This window comes from Miniopterus schreibersii (genome assembly GCF_964146895.1).
Source record: "Miniopterus schreibersii genome assembly, chromosome: 1".
Lineage (NCBI taxonomy): Eukaryota > Metazoa > Chordata > Mammalia > Chiroptera > Miniopteridae > Miniopterus > Miniopterus schreibersii.
Window position 1 is genome coordinate 178,804,877 of NC_138101.1, and position 23,065 is coordinate 178,827,941.

General features: G+C 39.3%; 1 protein-coding gene across 1 annotated transcript in view; it reads right to left on the bottom strand.

Annotated features, from left to right (window-relative positions):
• Nucleotides 1-11,976: 11,976 nt before the first annotated feature.
• Nucleotides 11,977-23,065, bottom strand: part of LOC308549079 (synaptojanin-2-binding protein) — a 35,611-nt gene continuing 24,522 nt past the window's right edge. The window contains exons 3-4 of the mRNA XM_081121370.1: nucleotides 16,160-16,255; nucleotides 11,977-14,546 (exon numbers count right to left, since the gene is read on the bottom strand). Coding sequence (XP_080977496.1) covers nucleotides 14,406-14,546; nucleotides 16,160-16,255 — 237 coding nt within the window. The 3' untranslated portion in view covers nucleotides 11,977-14,405. The remainder of the gene's footprint in view (nucleotides 14,547-16,159; nucleotides 16,256-23,065) is intronic.

Consider the following 23,065-nt stretch of genomic DNA (forward strand, 5'->3'; position numbering starts at 1 on the left):
AACTTTATAAAGTTTGAAAGAGCATGAGTGCATATTCATTTTGCAGGTGAGCACATTGAGGCTCAGAAAGATTAAGAGGCTTGCACAAGGTCCCACTTTGTAAAGTAGTACAAATGCCCCAACTGGTACTAAACTTCCTATAGCATTTGACAACAGTATCTCCTTCTTAAATGCCCTCCTCCTGTGACTTCCAAGGATGCTTGGCTCTCATGGCTCCTCTCCAGCTTCAGGACTTTTTATCTCCTTCAGCTTTGTAGACTGCAAACTGGAGTCTTCGGCCCTTTTCCACCTTTGTTCTGCCCCAGGGACTCTCAAACTATAGTGTGCACAGAATCCCCTGGAGAGCTTGTTAAAACACAGATTGCTGGGCCTCATCCCTGGTTTCTAATTCAGTACGTCTGGAATGGGACCTGAATATCGGTTTTTCTAACGGGTTTCCAGGCACTGCTGCTGCTGGTAGTCTGAGGACTACACTGTGAGAACCACTGCTCTATTCTCTTTCCCTAGGTAAACTTAACTTTCACCTTGGCTTCAAACGTATCACAGTGTGGATGACTTCTGGTACATTTCCAGTAGCCTCCATGGTTCTTGTACACCTCACAGTCAACCTGCCATGAAGATTTATTCCTTCTTCCCTTCCTCCCTCCCTCTCTGCCTTCCTCCCTTCCTTCTCTCTGTTCTAATTTCTATGGCTGGAACTAGAGGGGTTAAGAGTTGGCTACTCGGTTTCCAGTTCGGTCCAAGATTAAACCAGTTAAAATTAAGTCCTTGACGTTATTCAGCTACGGAATCAACTGTTTCTCCTTTAACACACATTTCTCTTAAGATAGCGATCGTTAATTAACATTCTAGTTTTAGAAGTATTTGTGTATTGTTGTATTACTTTTTATGGAATATAAGCTATGGGATGAATGGGGCCACGTCTAATAAGTTTCCGTCCTTCATGACTTCCTTTGTAGTTCTAAACCACAATCCACGGTTTGTGGAAAAACAAAGAAAGTGGCAACAGGGAAGGTAGCAAGAGCATCCCATATCATGCCTTACCAAAGAAGAATCTGTTTTACACTTTGGAGAAAATCAAAGCTAACTCTTCCGTACAGATTAATGAAGCCAAAAACATTCACAGTTAATTGTATTGTTTTGAAGTGCACTGTTACCTAGATTGCAACGAATTTCATCAGGTAGAGCAAATCAGGAAAACTCTAACCTTCCAATTGCCTGGGGACTAAAGCCCATCTGAAAGCATTCTAAATATTGTCAAGGTAACTAGGGTTCCCTTTTGGGGTAGGTGGGTGTGTGTTTTTGTGATGTACGTCAATGGTGACAAGAGATTTTACCTATTGAGATTTATGTATGAAAAAAACTTTGCAGAAAAACATATTTAGAAATGTAAAGGCAAATGTTTGACTCTTGAGCAAGTAACTTGTGTTTTTATCTCAAGATAAACTCTGAAAAGGAGACCGTTAACAAATGGCCTGTCTGCACGTGTGTTTTGTTTTGTTTTATTTTGTTTTGTTTTGTTTTGTTTTGTTTTAAGGGCTTGAGTAACACTGTTGTCCACCACTGGTTAAAAAAATGTCAAATATCATTGTACATATAAAGTTTTGTATAAGTCAAAACACAGTTCATCCTTCAATAGATGATTGGATAAAGAGGTGATATAAATATATATATGCGCACACACACATATATATACATATATACATGCACACACACACATTGGAATACTACTCAGCCATAAAAACAATGAAATATTGCCATTTGCAACTACATGGATAAATCATGAGGGTATTGTGCTAAGTGAAATACATGGAAAAGGACAGGAACCATATGATTTCAATCATATGAGGGATATAAAACAAAAAGCATCAAGTGAACAAACAAACAAAAAAGCAGACTCACAGATACAGGCAATGGAATGGTGGTTAACAGAGGGGAGGAGGGTGCGGGGAGGGTGAAGAAGGTAAAGGGGATCAAATATATGGTGATGGAAGGAGACTAGACTTCAGGTGGTGAGCACACAATAGAGCACATGGATGTTGTATCATAAAGTTGTACACTTGAAATTTACATAGTGGTATTAACCAGTGTTATCCCAATAGATTTAATTTTTTAAAAATCCACACTGCACATCCAGTAAAACTAGAACTTGACACCTCAAAAGTCAATCTACTTCCAAAAGTAAGCCCTTCAAAATCATTTTTAATTAAAAATTTATAAATTTATAATTTAATTTAATAAATTAAAAATTAAAAATATTTTCCCGTTTTATTGAGATATGACTGACATAAAACTTTATGTAAGATTAATGTGTACAACATAATGTTTTGATATATGTATATATTGCAAAATGATTATCACAATTAATTTAGCTAATATCCATCACCTCACATAGTTATAAATATTTTTTCTTTGTAATGAGAACTTTTAAGGCCTACTATAATGGTATTAGTAACACTATTTTGAATAACCCCCAAATCAAGAAGGATATAAAAATAAAAATTATAGCCCAGCCGGTGTGGCCCAGTGGTTGAGTGTTGACCCATGAGACAAGAGGCCACTGGTTCGATTCCCGGTCAGGGAACACGCCCAGGTTGCGGGCTCAATCCCTAGTAGGGGGCTTGGAGGAGATAGCTGACTAGTGATGGTTCTCTCTCATCGATGTTTCCATCTCTCCATCCCTCTCCCTTCCTCTCTCTGTAAAAATCAATAAAAACATATTAAAAAATAGAAATTAGAAGTTATTTGGCAATTAATAAAAAAGAAAAAACTTTCTGTGAAATCCTATGATGACAGAAAATAAACATCCAACTTATAAAAAAGAAAACGACGACCCCCAAAAGAACCCAAAGAAAGTATAAAAAGAGAATTAGTCAAAATGAAAGCTAAAATAAAATAAATGGAAGACAAACAAAACCAGAATAATTGATTAATGTAAAACCAAAAACTAGTATTAGAAAAAATCAGTATATTAAGAAGAAAAATTAAATCTGTTAGGGATGATACAGAAAATAAAAAAACATAAGAAAGTAAAAAGGATCATATGAAAATTTGAAGTTCTAGTCTATGAACAGCTAGATACTTTAATAGTTTTGTGATAAAACATAAATGATCATTTAAAAGTCAAACAACAGTTAATAAGGAAATTGGAAATTTACCATTAAGAAGGTCTAGGCCCTTGGCTGTGGCATAGAAGGAAACATTCATCTTAATTGAGCCAAATCATAACTATCTTTCAAAAGTCAAGGAAAAACTGGTCTTTTTAACAAACAGCAGGGTGAATAAGTTGGACAAGGTTTATCAACAGCGGGAGTAAAATATATTTTACTTATTTCTCAACATCCATCACAGCACGTGTTCCCTTGGACAGATACTTTATGATCTTATTATCTAAAAGAATTCACCTTTATTTTCCTTAGCGCATCGCAGAAAATGACAACTGTATTAAAAGTCTAAAATAAACTTCCCAACCCCCTAAGATAATGCTGAGATAAAGAAAAGCTCTTTGTACTTTCCTTATCTCAGCAATCTGTCATTCACTTTGTTCTGCCAAGACAAGCACCAAAAGGCCCCTGAGTGCTGCTGCTGAATTTCCCTAAACTTGCACACCAGCAGCCCTCCCAAAACAGCCAGATTAAAATATGCTTGTTTCCTGTACCCCAAACCCTGTGCAAAATTTTATTCCTCTGTTAAGATCTTACTGGAGATTATTCTATTGATGCTTTTCCTGGTGCCTTAAAGGAATTTATCATTTCATGGACCTAAGCCTTTCCCTCTTATTTTCTGTACCATCCCTGAGCAGTTATCTACCTCTTTTGCCAAATGTTTGAAGGTTTTCAGAAGAATCTGAGTTCTTATGGCCTGTCCTTTATGTCCTCTCTGGGTACAAAGCTCTTCACTGTCTATATATGTTGGGTGTCTCTCAAACAAAAAATTATATCACTTTCTGTGTAGCCCCAGAGTTGATGCCTGGGGAAAATGTAGAAACCCAAGGGAAAGGCTTGGAGACCTGAGCAATAATGAGACATGGACATGGACAACAGTGTGGCGATTTGGGTGGGTGGGGGCATAGGGATGGAAGAGGGCATAAATGGAGATGGAAAAAATTAAAATAAATAAAATGTTATTTATAATCTTTAAAAAATTCTTTAATACTGAGAATAGTATATACAATCACTCAGTAAATGTAATGTATGTATAGGTTTTTGTGTGTGTTTTTTAAAAAGCAAATTTGGAAACAACTGTGAGTGAACAAGTAGTTGGTATTAGGACAGACTGATGGATGGAAAAGCTAGATGTTAACTGGTTAGTTTGTGCATGTTTCTGTGAGAGGCATGTTGGGCTGTGGGGAGAAGGTACCTGAAATACACAGTGACCAGGAAGGGGTGTAGAGACTGCATGTAAGGAACCAAAGTCTAAGGGGCCTTTGGGACCAGATAAGCTTGAAAATAAGGAAGGCTTCTGAGGAAATGACGCTAAATTGAGAATTTAGCCAGAAAAATCAATGGGGCAACAGACAAACTTTCGAGTTTGTGGAAAGACCCTGATGTCAAGAGTCTGGCCTTTCTGAGTCACTGAAAGGCCAGGGAAAAGAGGGGTCAGAGAGAAAGGGTGGGATGTGGAGTGAGATGGGTTTGGAGAAATAGGCAGGAATAGATGGCATGGTGCCTTATAGGACTGAAGCCTGAGGGCAATGGGAAACTTCGAGGGGATTTTAAAACAGAGGAGAGACATGATTGAATCTATGTTTTGCCAAGATCTCTAGCCTAAGAAGGACAAATTGGAGGGGGCCCCGGTGGGTGGGGAAGAGGGCAGTTAGGGAGCCGGTGCAGCGGCCCAAGTGAAATTGAATGGTGGTTTGGACTAAGATTCAAGGAACGATGTGAGAGGTCGGGAGCAGTCATTGGGAAACCATAAAATGCTTAAAGCAACATGTCATTGAATTTAATAGGCCTAAGGACCACTCAGTGCCCAGGGTCATGTGACATGGCTGGAGACAGACCAATAGACTTTGCTTTAGATAATAGTTGCTGCCCAGAAAAGCTGGCTTAAAACTTTCTTTCTAAAGAGTGGTTCCTTATTGACCATTAAGGTCATGTATAAAGTTTGAAGTGCAATTCCACTGTGGTTGAGGATGGATGAAAACTGCCACATGGAAGAATCACTCTGTTAACTGCCTGGGGCCCTGGCGGGTACACATTGCCACACCCTAGCAATGCAGTAGGGCTAGCCATTGCCTTAACTAGTCATTAATGATGTAAGAAAACCAGCCAGCCAAACTTGTTAGAAAGGTATATAAGATAAAATGAAAGACTTTGTGCATGGATTTGGTGGTATCTGTTTTGGTTGCTTGGGCTTTTTTTAAAAATAAAATTTATTGTTGTTTTCCTTCCTTCCTTGTTCTTGGCTGTTTTCTAGATAGTTTAGATTACCTTTGGATAGTTCAGCCATTTCTGTAGGTTTGGGAGTAAAGGTAGAAATTAGAAGGACAGAGAATCTACTATGTTAGTTGTGCATTCACTATGTCTTTTATTTTCTCTATTTTGAATCTTTAACATCTGACCCTCCCAGGGTCAGCCAAATTTTAGAGATCGTAAACAACTCTATCATGAACTCACTCTTCTTTTTTTTTCTCCCCTCCCCTCCCCTCCCCTCCCCTCCTCTGCCCTCTTTTCTTTTCTCCTCACCTGAGGATATTTTTAAAATTGATTTTAGAGAGAGAGGGAGAGAGAAACATCAATCAGTTGCCTCCCGCACGTGCCCTGACTGGGAATTGAACCCACAGCTAGGTGTGTGCCCTGACTGGGAATCAAACATGGACACACTTTTCAAATATAAACCAACCAATCCAGAGCCCACACTCCAACCACCTTCTTTATTGAGCTCTCACACACAGGGTCATTATCTACGTGCCTAATCAACCCAAGGCCAGGTACCAGACAACTAGGGACAGCCCCTATGCCACAGAGACCTCGGACATTACTCACACTAGACAATCCACAGTCTGCTTGCCTGGCCTTGCCTGTTCCTTCCCACGGAAACCACGATAAAGGTTCTTGCCCACAGGTCTTCCCTCTCCCTCTGCCAGGTGACCAATGCCATTGCTCCCCTGTGGCCCCACAGCAGGGTGTGTCCCCTTATCTTGGGAACTGTGAGTAACAGACAATCCTTTCAATGTCAGTTGTCTCCTGATCTTTTGGCCTTATGTACCTCACATATTCTGTTAATACACACTATTTAAAACAGGTGGGAGAAAACTACCAATCCCTTCTTATTCCCTATCTTCTATCTGCACCCAAAGAGACACTATTTTTTGTAACTACTAGCAAATAATTGTTCCATGAGTAAGTTTTTTCCTACAAACATTACTTTCTTCTTAAACTCAAAAGGCAAGGAGCATAGAAAAAGTTTTGGTTCTGGCTTCAAACCTTGAGTGTTAAAACCCAATGATACTAACAAGGAACGGTAACTTCTCATCTCTAAAGTTCTATTTTTCCATCTTTAAAATAGGGAAATAGGGCAAGCATGGCTCAGTGGTTGAGCGTAGACCTATGAACCAGGAGGTCATGGTTTGATTCCCGGTCAGGGCACACGCCCAGGTTTCGGCTCGATCCCCAGCAAGGGGCGTGCAGGAGGCTGTTGATCAATGACTCTCTCATCACTGATGTTTCTCTCTCTTTCTCCCTCTCCCTATCTTTCTCTCTAAAATCAATAAAAAACATATTAAAAATGAAAGGGGGAATAATTTTAATCTAATAAGTTTATTTAAGCATTAAGTTACTTCCACTACAAAGTGCCTGGTAAGTACAAAATATCACTAGTATTTTTATGAGTCCTTGAATTTTGGGTGGTGTCCTGGCCATGATGGGGGCTCAGTCAAGTCTGACAATGGTCATTCTTCAATTCATTTCCACAATTACACCAGGGGAAATCTCTGGACTGTCTCTGGCTTCTCTTTCTTGCAGAGTAAGAGATTTTCTCTCTCTCTCTCTCTCTCTCTCTCTGTCCTAGGAAATGTGTCAATATTCTTCAATCAGGAACTCAAAAGGAACCAACATTTGGGAGCTTTCTCCTCTTCATTTTACTCCTACAAGTCCATATCAACCTGCAAGTCTTTGTCAGCGGTCCTCAAACTAGTCTGGCAGGGCCTGTTGTTTTCATAAATACAGTTCTACTGGAACACAGCCACACTTTTGCTTATATACAGTCTATGGTTTCTATCACCTTAAAACTGCAAAGAACCAAGGCCTATAAGCCTAAAATATTTATTATCTGGTCCTTTACCAAAAAGTTTGCTGACTCCTGGTCTTTGCTGTTCAAATCCTAGTTCCTTTCTGTGGTGGATTAAAAAAGGGTCACAAATTCTTTGCACTACCTCCCATCAAGGGGTGGAGTTTAGGTCCCCTTTCACAGTGACTCTGGGCTTGGCCATGGCTTGGTCTGTGAAGAATGCAAAGGCTTGATTGGCGCTTTCCACATGGGGGCTTGCCTTCTTGAAACACGTTCCTAAGACCACCCCACCCCCACCCATTCTGTGAAGAGCCCAGTCCAGTCTATTGGAAGGCGAGAGGCAATGTGGAGAAGAACCAAGGCACCATAGCCAATAGCCAGCGCTAACTTCCAGATGGGGAAGACAGGCCATCCAGGACTACCTGCCCCTGTTCTGCCATCAGATAAACGCAGCTGCATGTGGCACCAGGTGGTGTCAGAAGGAGAAACACTCAGGCAACCCATAGGATCTTTTTAAAAAAATGTTTTTATTGATTTTAGAGAGAGGGAGGGAGAGACAAACATCAGTGACAAGAGCAAGTCATTGATCAGCTGCCTCCTGCATGCCCCCTACCAAGGATGGAGGCCGAAACCCAGACATGTGCCCTGACTAGTAATCGAACCATGACCTCCTGGTTCATAGGTTGATGCTCAACCACTGAGCCACCCCAGCCAGGCCACAGACTCTTTTAAAAATGTATTAAAATGTTGTTTTAAGTCACTAAGTTTTGTAGTGGCTTGTTATATAATTGGTAAGTGGTGTACTTTCTTTGCCCATCAAGGGAGATGACCATTCTATACACACTGCAGATATAAACTAGTGGTTTGACTCCATGTTTGCACTTCTCTTAAGCTGTGTGATGGAGCAATGATGACATCAAAGTAGGCTGTATGCAGAGTAACTTCAACAGGAGGTCAATAATCAGTTCTGACAAGTCCTTTTTCATCCTGTGGCACAAACCCATTTCTGCATTCTGTGTATCTTTTAAGGCTTTGGGGGATGAAGGGGTCACAAGTGAGACACTAAAGGTTGGCAACTGCCTTCAAACTTTGTGTATACATGCAGAATGGTACGACGACTGCTATATTGTACCTAGTGCAGCCAATTCCACAATGGAAAGCTGGGCTAGCCTGTATACTAAACTGTAATTCAGTATACTGAACTTTAATTTTCTGGAATGGTGAGAAATGAACTCCTCATTGGTTTTAAGTAAATTCCCAGATCTGGAAATAACTAGCTATGTATCATGACCAAATTAACCTCGTTAAACCCTGAGTTATCTCATCTATAAAAATGGAATTATCAGTACTGCATTGCATAGTCCTGAGAATTTGTTGACACTAGGGTTATGCAAAAGAGCACCCCAGTGTAGTGCCTGGCACCATGGATAATAGGGACAGTATAGTGCCATGGTTATGTATGCAGGTTCTAGGTGTATAACTTGGGTGAAGTACTTAATCTCTCCATGCCTTGCTCACCTCATCTGTAAAATGGGGGTAATGACAGCAGTTGTTGTGAGGCCTAATGAACACATGCTTAGAACAGTAGTTGACATATTGAAAAGAGCTCAACAGTTGTTAGCCAATTAATAGTAGTACATGGTAATGCCATTATCTTTACCTCCTTAGTCAAAGCTAAGCCTCAAATTGATCATTTAGACTTTTCTTTCCTTTTTCTATTGTTGTCAAAAGTGCTACTCTAAGAAGTCGGCAAAAAAAAATAAAATAAAATAAAACAAAATTCAACAAACTTCAAAATCAGGTGGGGAAAAAAATTGCAAAGATCACTGACAAATGCAACAAGTTTTTATTGGATGCCAACATTGAGCTGGGTACAGATACATTATCATCTCATTTGCTCTATCTGGTATCAAATAGCAAAGCTTAGGAAGTTATCTATTTTCATGGCCTCACTAACATATTTAATCTGTAGTGACATTTCCTAGAAGATACAGCTTTATGCCCATGTGTCTTCCAAGTTGCTATCGGGTATCTATTTGCTACTTAGATCCAGGCATGCAATGTGGCATTAGGATCAAAGTAAAAAGGAAGCAAAATAAAATAAAGTTCATAAGGTAAATAATCTTGTAAGAACTAATATGGCCTGGGGGTAAAATGCACATATATCCAGTAATAAGAAATTTATATCAAATCAGCACTGCAGATACAGAATTAAAATCAAATTCAACTTTGGGATTCCATTTGCCAATCTGCAAACTATGAACGATTATCCCATTTTCCTGTGATTGGTCAATAAATTTAATGATGACAGTAACTACAAAGTTCTTTTATAAGTAACTCTGTTAATGATCGATTTGCATTTGAAAACATTACCCAGCCTTCTCCCTTTCCCTTTTCACTCTGCAAGAAGAACATGAACAGTAAGGATAACGTTTAGAAACAAGACCTAGTGTTTGCTGTAACTTGGTTTCTTAGACACAGCAATGCTTTCTTATATGTTATTATATTATCATCATCAAGTGCATCAGGTAAGCAGATTAAGTGCTTTGTAGCCCATATATAAATATCAACATCAGGCAAGAGTCTATGGCACTTAAGAACCTGGTTCTGATCAGAACAGAATTCCTTAAAATACTGTCTTCCTTTTTACCACAATTGCCCTTTTGAATATAAGTGCTGGTCTCAAAGATTTGCAGATAAAAGAGAAACAGCCAAAGGGGCTTACACAAGATCATAACCACCTTTAAACCTATTATAGCTGGGAGGTAGAGAGCTTCATAATTCAATTTTCTGCTTCTAGGTGGTGTTAGAGAAATACTTTAACATCAACGTCACCAACAAATACTCCACCACTTTCCGATAATGAAATTTTAGCTTAGAGTGACCATCTTATCTTTGTATCTTCAGCACCCGGCATGCACTCATTTGCTGAACGAAGGGAAAAACCTCATCTGTACAAAGATAAATTTCAACTGAAGTTGACTAGAATAAAATCTTTACTGGCTCCACATGAGATTGTATCTTAACCTGCTTATTTACACAAGAAAAATGATGTCTAATGTAAAAAAACATACTTCTCTAGTTTAGAACTATTGGAATTAGTCTCAGAAGAGCTCATTTAATTGAATTTGATATTAGATCTTTCTCAGGTTATTCTGTGGCACCTCCCAATTATGCATGGTGCTTGCAATACCCTTAAGTAGTCAATCAGTTCCTCTGGTCTTTATTTAAGACCCAAAGAGAGAAGATGGAAGCAGACTGAGATAAAAAGGAGTTTTGTGTATGTTCATGTAGTGGATACATTCAAGATATAAAGATGAGACAGAAAGAGCACCTCTGCAACAAGCTAAGTCTGTGACATGGGTTAAATTAGCTCACCTCCCTGAGCCTCAATTTGCTCACCTCTGAGACAGATTCATCCAACAGTCATTCTGGTTCCTTTTGCTCCAGTGTTCCAGTTTTGATTTTGATGTAACAGATGCACAACCTAAAACACTAATACATTTTGCTGCAGGTTGGACAGTCCTTAGCAAATCAGAAGCCAAACAATGTTCCACTTATTTCACATCTATATTTGGGGCAGAAGCTCACGGAGAGCTGGGCTCTAAAAAGGCCCAAGTGAAATCCTCATTATTGGCTGGAGCAATGCCTGCGTGTAACTTAACCGGTGTCTAGGTTTAAATGCCACTGCGCATTTTTTACTGACACTGCACACCAGAATCACCTGGTAAACTGTATTCCATGGTGCCTGACTCCCACACCCAGAGCGCCTATTGAATTGGCCGAGGTGCAGCCGGCATCAGAATTCTTACGAGCTCTCTGGGTAATTCTGAACTGAGAACATGAGGACAATTTTTGGCACTGAGAAGTGATTCTTAAACTTCAGCTGAATCAGTCACCTGAAGGGATTATTAAGACACAGATTGCTGGGTGCCCTACTCAGTTTCTGAGTCAGTAGGTCTGGGATAAAGCCCAAGAATTTGCTTTTCTAAAAGCAAGTTTCCAGGTGATGCTGATGCTTTTGACCAGAGACCTCACTTTGAGAAGCACTGCCAGTGAGGAAATGTCATTGCTGGCGCACCTGTGGCCCCGAGTTTAAATCCTGATTCTGTTATTTCCACGTATGTAATCCGAAGGAGTAATCTTGTCCTCTTTTCTACGGTGTCTTTATAACAATACTTAGATCTCAGAGTTGTGAGGCATGAACAAATAGTGCTACCAACCAGGGTTTATAGTACAATAACTGGCACAGGATGCAGTAACAAATATTAATTTCCCTGTTCCATTATACATGGCTAGATGGTATGATTAATTAAATCAATTAGCACAGATAAAACTTGGCAGGAAAAGGAAACAGACGACTGACGCAAACAATGTCTTATTAGGGTTATATGTATAATACTGGGTAACTATAGAAAAGTGTTCTAAGTACATGGTCTTAAAAATACTTCTTTTTTTTTAAACTTTGAACACAGTAATTTAGGTGGTGGGAATAATTAGATACACTCTATAAAGTGACAGGAATATTAGATTCAATTTATAAAGAGCATAGACTTTTTAAAATGACTTACAATAGACTCTGACATCTTATCTATGATAATGTAGTCTTCTAGAGAATCAGAAATAAAAATATAGCACACCTGCCTAAAATGTTATTGACCCTTAGATGCTATTTAAATCCAGAGAAAACCAAAATTATTAAAGTGCATCAGAATCCCTATTATCAACCGAAGCAAAACTTCTAACAGTGATGGGATAGGTGTTCTCTTTATTTACACAAACCAATAAAAAACTAAAAATAGCTTTTCTTCTTGCTTGCCATTTTGCTTCCTTTGGTATGTATGTCCCAGGTCTTCTCAAGAGTTAATGTCCAAACCCTGAGGTGCATCCTGGGAGGCAAGTAGGCCCACTGCAGAAGTGGCTGCACATACCTCCAGATACAAGGAGAGCCCAAGAGGCTGCCTCCACAGTGGGGCAGTTGAGGCGAGAACTAAAATACTGTGTTTCTCTGTGGAACGTACAAATGCAGTTGTCTAAGTGAACAGTTCAGGTTTAAAGGCACGAGTCACACCAGCATTGTTTAAAGCCATTTTCTCCCTATAGGAATAGCTGACCCAGAGGCGAGGTCTTACTGGGATTTTTATTTTTAAAAGCCTTCCCTTTCCACTCTGGCCTCATGTCATTATGTGCCAGCTTTCTTTTTCTGAATACCTTTAAAAAAAAAAAAAAAAAGTGATGGCTGTCTGCATATCTTTTTTTGCTACGTGTTGTGAACAGTACTATTTCTTTTATTAGTGTTTTCAACTGTTATTTAACCTGATGATATATATACTTTTAATTTCTCATCTACTTACAAATTCTCCTAACTAGACTGTGAGCTCCTAAAGGGTCCTTAAGTTGTCCCCTTCCTCCATGGAACTCTCTCAAGTGTCTCAATTCTCAGTAACTCTTCCCTTTTGTTGTCTGCAATATAAATCTGACACCAACTTACACTGCCCTGACTATGAGGCCAATTACGTTTTATGTGTATAGGTGTTCTCTTCCAAACTGGAACCAAAAATCCCTTTAGGATGGAGGCTATATGTATTTTACTACTCTGTAAAAGTGTATTAACAAAGCTGATGTACAATCAACATTTGTAAAATACCTGCTAGATCATCTGAGCTAAAAAACAGACACAACTGATCATCCGAGGGAAAGTCCTCATACTCTTGTTGTCAAGATTGTATGCATAAGGCCGATGGTCTAGCCGGTATATTTGGACTATGGAAATGATTTTCTTGAAGCCAGGAAATTAGCCTTGGGCCAGCTCTCCTGAGTGCTTTAAAACCACCCTTCAGCAGCACATAACCAGGATGTCCCTACCTTCTTATTAGCCTTAGTATTCCCCAGCATCCATTCCTCCGCATCCTTCCCTCAAGGTTTCCCTACGGAGCTTCCCTCCCACCTAAACAAACAAACCTTTTCTTCCCTTCCCCACAAAATTGTTCATTCATTAAAAGCCCAGTGTTAAGAACTTTTTTTTAAAAAAACAACAACTAGCAATCCAAACCCTCTAAACTGAACTGAATCAGAAGCACGGCTGGTTTCATGCCCATGCTGCCCAGGAGCAGTTCCTTCGCTAAGATTTGCCTGTTACTAGAAACCGGAAAGACTGGCTGATAGCCTGAGCGCTCGGGCACCACCTTGGAGGCACTATCTTCTTTCTTTTTAGAGTTTTTTCTTTGGGTTGGTTTGGCCCCATCACTAGTGCTCTGACCACAATCATTCCAGCTGATACTTTCACAGGACTGTAAGGTATCAAAAAAGTCACTAGGGCAGACCAGAGATTGGCAAGATTTATCTTTAAATCTCAAAGGTTTTCGAACAGATTGACATGCGCAAAGCTGGATTATGGAATTTTGCCTCAATTTCACCTTAATTATTATGAGAAGAAATAAGAATTCTAAGATTTTAAATTAGTTGCTTTAGTTTTTTGTGTGTTTTTTTTTTTAATGACTCAGATTGGGCATCCTGTCAGGCTCTCTCTCACTCCCTCAATTAAGATCATCCCTTACATCAGGAACCTAGAAACCAGGGCAGCTTTCTACCTCTTTACCTCTCCATAAGGCATCACTGTTATACTATCATTTATGCATATATGTGTATACATGTGTAGATATATATTTGTTTTTTAAAAAGTAAAAATGGTCTCCTCATTATGTTTTGTTTGATACAGGCACCCAAGTATGTTGTCAGAAAGTAAATAAAGACCACAAAAACTTCCCAAGGAAGATCATTAAAAAGAAAAATCCTCTCTTCCTCTTATATCACACCGCTGGCCTTTGCAGCATGCCAGCTAAGAAAATAGGTATCACCATGGTGACGGGAAGACTGGACTTTTCCCTCTTTGGCTGTAGCTGAACTTCTACTGGCGGTCCTAGTAAAATGTCCAACTCCTCATTTGTTCTAAGCAAGTCTTTTCTTCAGCTTTCCTTCAAACAATGCCTTTCCTCTCCCATTAGAAAACGAGGACTTGGAGATTTTGAACAGCAAGGTTCTAGGCTGGGAAGCAGTCTCTTTAAATCATGTGTGAGCTATGCAAAGTGAGGGAAAGATATGGGAGAATGGCAGGGAGGATGAGAGAAAGGAAGAAATGTTCTCCTCATCAGGAGCACTGGGAGAAAGCAAGCTTTTCAAAGTTGTTGCCGGTATCTCATGAAGGCCCAGGCTGCTACCATGGCGAGGGCAAACAATGGCACCAGCACCATAGGTATGGGAATACCACTCGGCTCCCCTTCACCTCGATGTCCTATAGGCCCATTTTGCACCTGTAACTGGAAGGGAAAGAGAAATGTTAACTCTAGTGACCAATGTGTGTTTACAACAACTGAAATATCTGGGTTGACACATTACTTGGGTCTACAGTCTCTAGACTACCCAAAGCTGCAAATCCAGGCACTACCTAGCAGAGGGTGTCCTCTCCGTTTGTTCTTACTTGATACATCAATGTCACCAATTTGTTGGAAACAAAGTAAGTCTTATGGGGAGGCATCTGACTTTGCTGTGCTACTGACCTAACGGAACCCTGAAGGTAAATCAGATAACACCTTTCTGCTTTTGTACTGCTTCCACCAAGTTCTACGTGTATCATATCAGGAAATGAAGATATGAAATGAAGTCCATCGATCCTATAAGAAACCTGAAAATTACTGGGCGGGATGAGGGGGGACGTCCATCTTCCTAGAACGTTTACTTAGAAAGATTATCAGTCATTAGAGTACAATAAGAGCAGATCTGAGCGATGTTATTTAAATGATCTGTTATCTAACCGTAAGTTGCACATCGGTGTAATGCCATTATTTGGAAATACTTTACAATTCTCAAAAGGCACCCACTCCCTTCTAAGATGCGGTTGTGTCCTTCATCCCCTATTGTGTAACACTGGACACGGACAAAGGTGAAATCTGTATGGAATGGAGGTAAACAGATTCAGAGGTAAGTCAGTAAAAAGAAATCACATCCAGGCATCAAGTTAAGAGAAAAGAACTTTAAAGACACCTTGAACCTGTGTTGCAAATGCCCCCAAAATCCTTGCTATGGGAGGAATTATGTCTATAGGCTTCTCTTTCCATCATTCAAATTATAAGACACCTGACCTAAGAAGTGGATACAGGGATAGGCCCTGCCTTGACTGAATCCTGAATTCCATTTTCCGTTCTCCTGGAGCTCACCTTTGAGCATCAGGGCTTTGGTCAGGAGCGTCACCAAACTGATAAGTAAATGGTTCGTGGAGGTGAAAGGGAAAAGCACACAGTGAGTAGGCATGAGAAAGCCCACCATCTTTGTACTTAGAGTTTTACAAAAAAGAATGTTCAATGGCAGACATGTTTTCCTTCTCTACTGAAAAACTGATTGTGGTGGTATTTTTCCCCCATTTATTTCAATTTGGTTGTCAAGTTTTATCTTTAAGGTACATTACCTTGAAGCTAGGACCTGGGTTGCAAAAGATACTGTGATGAATTTCCTTTGATGATAAGCAGAGTTCCAGAAGACCCTTGCCACACAAGCTGTTCAAAAGAGCGGGAGTGGCCCTGGCCTGTGTGTCCCAGTGGTTAGTGTCGGCCTGCACACCGAAGGGTAGAGGGTTCAAGGGCACATACCTGGGTTGTGGGTTCGCTCCCTGCCCCCAGTCGGAGTGCGTGTGGGAGACAACCAATCGATGTCCCTCTCTCCCCCCTCCCTTCCTCCCTCCCACTCTCTCTCTGAAAAGCATTGGAAAAAATATCCTCGGGTAAGGATTAACAAGAAAAAAAAGAATGGGAGCGAAAGGAAAAAAAGCCAAACACACCACTGAAGATTACATCACAGGGTTTATTCACAAGAAAGGTACAAAAGCCTGGTGCCAGGTTCCTAGCAGCAAATAACACGACACCTACACGACACCTACCTTGTGCTGCACTCTCAGGGACACGGCATAGCCTGCGTTACGAAAGAGGTTTACAGCATCCTGGTGCAGCAGGTTCTTTAGGTCTTGGCCATTTACCTGTGGAAAACAGCAAGAAAAAGTAGTAAGTGGTAGAATGTAAACTCTCTGAAGTCAAAGATTTACTTTCGTGTGACCAAACATTTAAAAAACAAACTCCTACAAGAGCAAATTCCAAGGGTTAGGAGAATGGGTAAAGTCCCTTAGAACTCAGCATAACTTTTTTCAAAGCTATGTTTTCCTAAAATTGAAGTTCCATGGGCCATGTGAAGATCACTTAACTTAAAACAAAAAAAAGGTAGTCTCCCTTTCATCTTAGCTCTTATGGCCTGTCTCATTTGGACACCTGGAATTCTTTTGCTGTATTTGTATGTTTTCCATAAGCATCGGCCTAGCTTTCTACAGCTAGCATGGTCTTCCAGGTTTATTTCTAATCCCTGGTATTGCCACCTTCAACTCCAGAAATATAATTATATGAAACTCTCCCACAATTTATTTTGGTGTGGTACAAATCTACTGGCCCATTCTGTTGGTCTTGTTCTATTGTGAACAATTTCCCTTGATCCCATTAACACTCCTATCCTCCTCAAGTTTACCAAAAAACATGTTTCTGTGATAATACAAACATGCTTCTGGGTAGGTCAGTCTTACCACTTAGAGGTGAGAGATGTGAAGAACCACTGGTATTAATACTTTTTAGTGTCAGGAGTGACACTGGCTACAGTGCTATCTATCCTATGCTGCACTCAGTGACACAGCACAGCCCACTTTATGCAAGAACTACCTATCCGTTACACATGTCAACGTCACCAACAGCAGCAGCAGCAAAAACATCTATCTAACATGTTTACTCGGCAGGCTCTGTGCTACATGCTTTACATTATGAATTATCTAATTTAATTCTCACAATAATCCTATCAGGCAGACACTATTTTTATCTTGTTTTCACAGATGAAGAAACTGAAGCTTAGCAAGGTTAGGTAATTTACCCAAAGACATAGTAAGTGTAGAAGCTAGGATTAGGGTTTTTAAACACCGGAAGGAAGCTGAAAGTGCCCTGCATTTTATCATTCTTTCTGCACTACTCCTCCACTTTGACTCACCGACTCTTCTCTGCTCAGTGGAAGCCCAAGTCATTGACTTTTTGAACCCTCTGTCTTCCTTGACAGTGTTCCTTCTCCTAGGGGTTTGTCGTAGTCCTTCCACTCTATCTCCTGCCAATATCCTTGGTGAATTCATCTACCAACAGTTTGGCCTTCCCAAATTAATAGTTCCTACTACTACTAATTACTTCTACTCCACATTAGTCACCACTTGGCATAAGCCTTGGGCTTCAACGTTATGCAGTGAATTCCAATAATCAAATCCTACAGCCCCCTTTGCAGGCTCCAGACCACCTCCCCATTCTGCAGCTCTCCCCTGTCGGTTATGAATACTTGGCTCTCTTGGTTCTTCACTATTCCCTTCCTAATTCCTTTCCTCTTCCTTCCCTCTTAATATTCCTGTGTCAGCTGTCTCTTGTCATCTTACTTTTTCTCCCATGTGATCTTTCACAAGGTCAACTGTAATCTTCAAGACAACCCCCAAATTTGTATCCCTACTTCTACTTCCAGATTTACCTAATTTCCTGTTGGGTACCTGTACTTCGATATTCTGCTAGGCCCCAATTCAACACTTCCAAGGCCTCTTTATTACTTTCCACAAAACCAGACTATCCCAACTTCCTTCTTATTGCCACTACCATCCCTTCAGGCTAAAATTTTGATAATAGTTTTAAACTCTCCCCATTCTGTCAATATTCACATATAATATATTGCAAAATCCTGTAGTCTAACATAATGACATTCCTCATATGCTATTATTTTCTTTCTATTACCTCTCTCTTTAGGCTGTGGATACTTTTAGTTGAACTATTGTAATCTTCTTTCTGATTTACTTTTCTCTGGGTACTCCCCCATACCACCCTATTCAAACACTATGTCTCCAGACCAATCTTTCTAAAGCACAATTCTGTTTATAGCACTTTATGGCTCAAAAACAAAAGCAGAAGTAGGAACAGGGGAGGGAAGAGTACATGCCTGATTTCTCATTCTGATATGCAAAGTCCTCCAGGAAATGGCTGGAATCTACCTTCCTAATTTAACCTCTCATTACTCCCTTTCACATATCCTTTGCTTTAGCTAAATCACATAACTTATTGACCCCGAGACAAAAAACATATATTCTTACTTTCATACCTGTGCTTAAGCTATATCCACCATCTGAATACCCTTTCCTTTAAAACAATTCTATTTATCTTCCAAGATTGATCTTAAATAAAATCAGACCTGGTACCCATAGTATAGAAATGAATACAAGATTTTCTAAATTGATGGACTTTGATTTCATGCTACCAAACCATGTTCTGATCACATCATTTTTTAAAAAATAAAAATTAATAGGCAGGGAAAGGATCTTTTAAAAAAATATACATCTTTATTGATTTCAGAGAGAAGAAGAGAGAGGGAGAAAGAGATAGAAACATCAACGATGAGAGAGAGTCATTGATTGGTTGCCTCCTGCACGTCCCCCACTGGGGATTGAGCCGAAACCTGGGCATGTGCCCTGACCAGGAATCGAACCAAGATCTCCTGGATCCTAGGTCGATGCTCAACCGCTGAGCCACACCCATTTTTTTGTTTTTGTTTTTTTTTGTAGATAGGCCACAGGGAAAGAACTTCAAGTTTTCTGAATTGAGTCATTCTCAATGACTTGATTTTTAAGTTAATTCCTGGGGAGAGAATAGGTGTGAGATTGCTGCAGTGAGAATACTCACTTACCTAATTTAGCCCATATGATAACTGTATTTCTCATTTAAAGAAATAGGTATGTATTTACTTTCTCTCAGAGATAGACAAATAAGTTAATGATGCAGTTCTGTTAACAAAGTGCCAGATATGTCATAGCTCAATATCAGAGACAAGTTTCATAGTAATATGAATGCAAGTGAGAGAACTATATGACATTCAACGGCAAGAATACTGAGTTCAACCCTGGCCGGGTGGCTGTTGGCTGGAGTGTTGTCCTACATACCTAGGTTGCAGGTTTGATCCCCAGTCAGGGTGCATATTGGAGGCAACTGATCAAAGTTTCTCTCCCACATCGATGTTTCTCTCTCTCTTTCTCCCTCTCTCTCTAAAAAAAAAAAAAATCAATAAAAACATATCCTCAGATGAGGATTTAAAAATATATACTGAGTTCAAAATAATCTTTGCCACAGTAGTCAGTGATAATCGCCAGGAACCACTGCATATTTATCATCATCTCTGGAGCTGTCCATTCATTTTACGTGTACGAATTTATTCAGTCTTCACAACAGTCCCATAAGCTAGGAGCCCCATTTTATTGATAAAACTAGAGAGGCTATACAACTTGTGCAGGGGCATATACAATGGGAGCAACAAAATCAGGATTCAAACTCAAGCTGCCTGGCCTCAAAACCCTCACTTTAAAACGCTCAACTATAGAAATTTACACTGTAAGCAGGGATTTTATCTCATTAGTATGGAACCATCCATCACGTTAATGCTGTAAATTGAATTTTTCTTGATTCTGCAGTTTCATTTGTATCTAATATAGGGTGTTCCCCCAAAAATGTATACACACACTTTGAATAATTATAAAGGCAGTGTTTATTAAAATACATTTCATTTTCAAAATTGAGCTATCAGCTGTTAAAGTGAGTAGACATTCTTTTGGGACACGCCTGTACATAACACATTGAAAAAATTTAGAGTTGTATAAAAATATAATGTGATCGTATATTAATATTTTTATTCATTTGAATATATTGAAGTAGCATTAGAAAAGCAATTTAGTTAACTGCCACTTCACTGACAAGGTTGTTCTAGATGTGACTGATATGCTCCCTTGACTCTCTGTACTATATAACCATCTTAAAGCTCAAACCAGACTCTGCCTTATATCATAATCACTTTACATTCTACTGTAAATAACTTGGAGAGCTCCTATCTCAACTCATCATTATAATCCCTATAATACATGAATAGTGTTGAATAACACTTGAGCATAAGTGTCACGTGATTTCCTGAGGCTTGGTTGCAGAGTACACCCTGAAAAAGCCATAACTACACAAAGCCTGACTGACATATTCTCAGTATGACACAAAGCTGAAAAGCCTGGGCCCTATTAGAAGCTTTACCCACCAATGACTCAGTGTGTATGTAAACTTGGTCCTCTGCTGAGCCTCCTTCTGCTAACAGGAAGAAAGATATTGGTGACATCAGGCAAAAGAAGGTGCTATACAGGGCATGGGCACATTATACTAATTATGTCTTTTGACCCTCCTAGTTAAGCCCAACGGTATTCTAATATAAGAGGACTTTTACTCTAATTGCTTAAAAATAAATAAATAAATAAATAAATAAATAAATAAATAAAACCCCAAACAAGAGGTCTTTTAGAAATGCAAAGGGGATTCTTTTTTTAAAAAACCATTTCTCATCCTTTGCCCAAGGTAAAGCAACCCCATAAAACAAATTATGATTCTTTCTTTCTTGACAATGTCATCTCTACTACAAAGACAAATTTGCTTTCTAATATTTACCTTCTCTACGTGTTTTTACAGATTCCAGCTCATACTGATTAACCACCAAGTTCTGTAAGCTTTACCCCTAAACATATGTGATATCCACTTTCTTTATCACCATCTTTACTAATACAGACCAGAGGGTCTCAGTGTGGTCCCAGAGTCCGCAGCATTAGCAGTAACTGGAGAACTTGCTTCACGTGAAAATTATTAGGCCCTATCCTAGTATTCTGTGCTTTAAAAAAGCCCTCCAGGTGATCCTGAAGTTTGAGTTAGCTCTAACCTAAAATGCCTGAAATAGTCTTCTCACTGGTTGCCATACCCACTCTATTTACCCTATTTAATACATATTCTATGCATCCACAGATTTCATCAATGATTTTCCATTTACTGCAGTAGTGATTTTTAAAAAAATATATGGTCTGTTGACCTATTACAGAAGACAGTGAAGGCAATCCAGTATTTAATTTTTAAAAAGTGAAATGAGAAGAAAACACAACATATCAGAAATCATCACATATAGAAGAATTATTATTTTGTTAAACTTTGCTTCAATTGTGTGTGTGTTTGTGCCCCCATAGGCACACGTGTATTTCCTATTATAGGTAATAATTTAAAAGGCTTGAAAGATATTTGCCTAGAGCAGTGCTTCTCACACTTTATTCACACTCACCCAGGGATCTTGTTATAACGCAGGTCTAGGAAGGTTCCTGGGACTCTGCATTGGTAACAGACTTCTGGGTGACGGCCAGATGGTCTTGGACCTCACTTCTAGTACCAAGAGCTACTCAACTGAGAAATCTTAGAACACTCCTAAACTTACTACTTCAGCTTCCGTAACTCATGGCATAGTAAGTTTTTTACTGAACCTGAGATATGGCAGATTTGCAATATGCTAGAAAATTTTACTAAATGTTCGGCAAATTGGGATGGTGGTACTCTAGGTGCTCTGATGGGAAAACACAAATGTTTTGCTTTAACTATGGTTGTTAGCAGTCTTTAAAAACGAGTTTCCTATTTCCTACCTTAGGAAATGAATAAACTGAGTTAAAATTAGTTTTCTTTGACGATTAATCATTTTGAATTGCCTCAGGATAATCTAGCATTATCTCAGGATGTTAGTTACAAGAACTCTATTAACTATAGGATAATATAAATGGAGATGTGTAAGACGTAGAGGAAAAAATGGGCTCAATTTAATAAGCACTGACCTCAGATTATACTCTGGATATTTTAATTTTTTACCAAGATCCTGAAATGAACTGCAACTTTGGGGAGGGGGGATGTCTCTTTTTCCATCAAAATTGAAGGAAAAATATTATCCTGTTCCAATTAATCAGGCCCAACCCAAAATGTCAATCATGCTATAATTTATTCACAGAGCAAGTAACTTACTAGATACTTACTCTGTGTCAGCCTCAGGCCTACATGCTGGAGGTACAGAGATGACAAGACAAAGACTCTTCCTTAGAGGTACTTTGTCTAAAGGATTCTGTATATTTCAATGTCTCTGCAGCTGATTGGATGAGGATTTCTGGTGGGTCTTTCCTATTGATTTCTAAGCTGAGGGCAGAAACAAGTCTTTTATTTTCTTTGATTTTCCATAGCACCTGGCACAGTGCTCTGCAGGCCATCAAGTACAATAGTTGATAAATGTTGATGACTACTCAACTCTTTCATCCACCAAATTAATAAGTGCATTTGAACAGAATATGAAATGCAGCTGACTAACGGCCTGATCTGTGCCATTGTTATCTAAGGGGTGTGGTCAAAATGATACACTCATCTGTGCAGTACAATAACTAGCTATATCACCCTAAGCTTTATAAAAATGTATAGTTCACTGACGACTCACTATTCTTGACTACCCACCTCTCTTCATTTAGGCAGACACATGGGAAAAATGAGAAACCTATACAGCTGACTTTTCTTTTCCCCACAAAAGTAAATTTCCCCCAGAGTCCCTGGTAACCTATACAAATATTAAACCATCCTTGCCATCACACACACACACACACACACACACACACACACACACACAAATGAACTTTGGATAAGGAATCTCTTGCCCTCATCTCAGCCCAGGTCTGTTCTTCTATTGGTAATATCTGTTTTTTTGTTTCATGGTTATCAGATGTAATAGGGCCTAAATCTTAAATATCATTTACATTTATTAAAGAAATTTTTTTCTTTCTTTTCAGTTTAAACCATCCACAGTGATCACAAAAAATTAAACTTCACTTTTGATGAGAAAGGGAAAACTGCATAATAAAATATGCAGT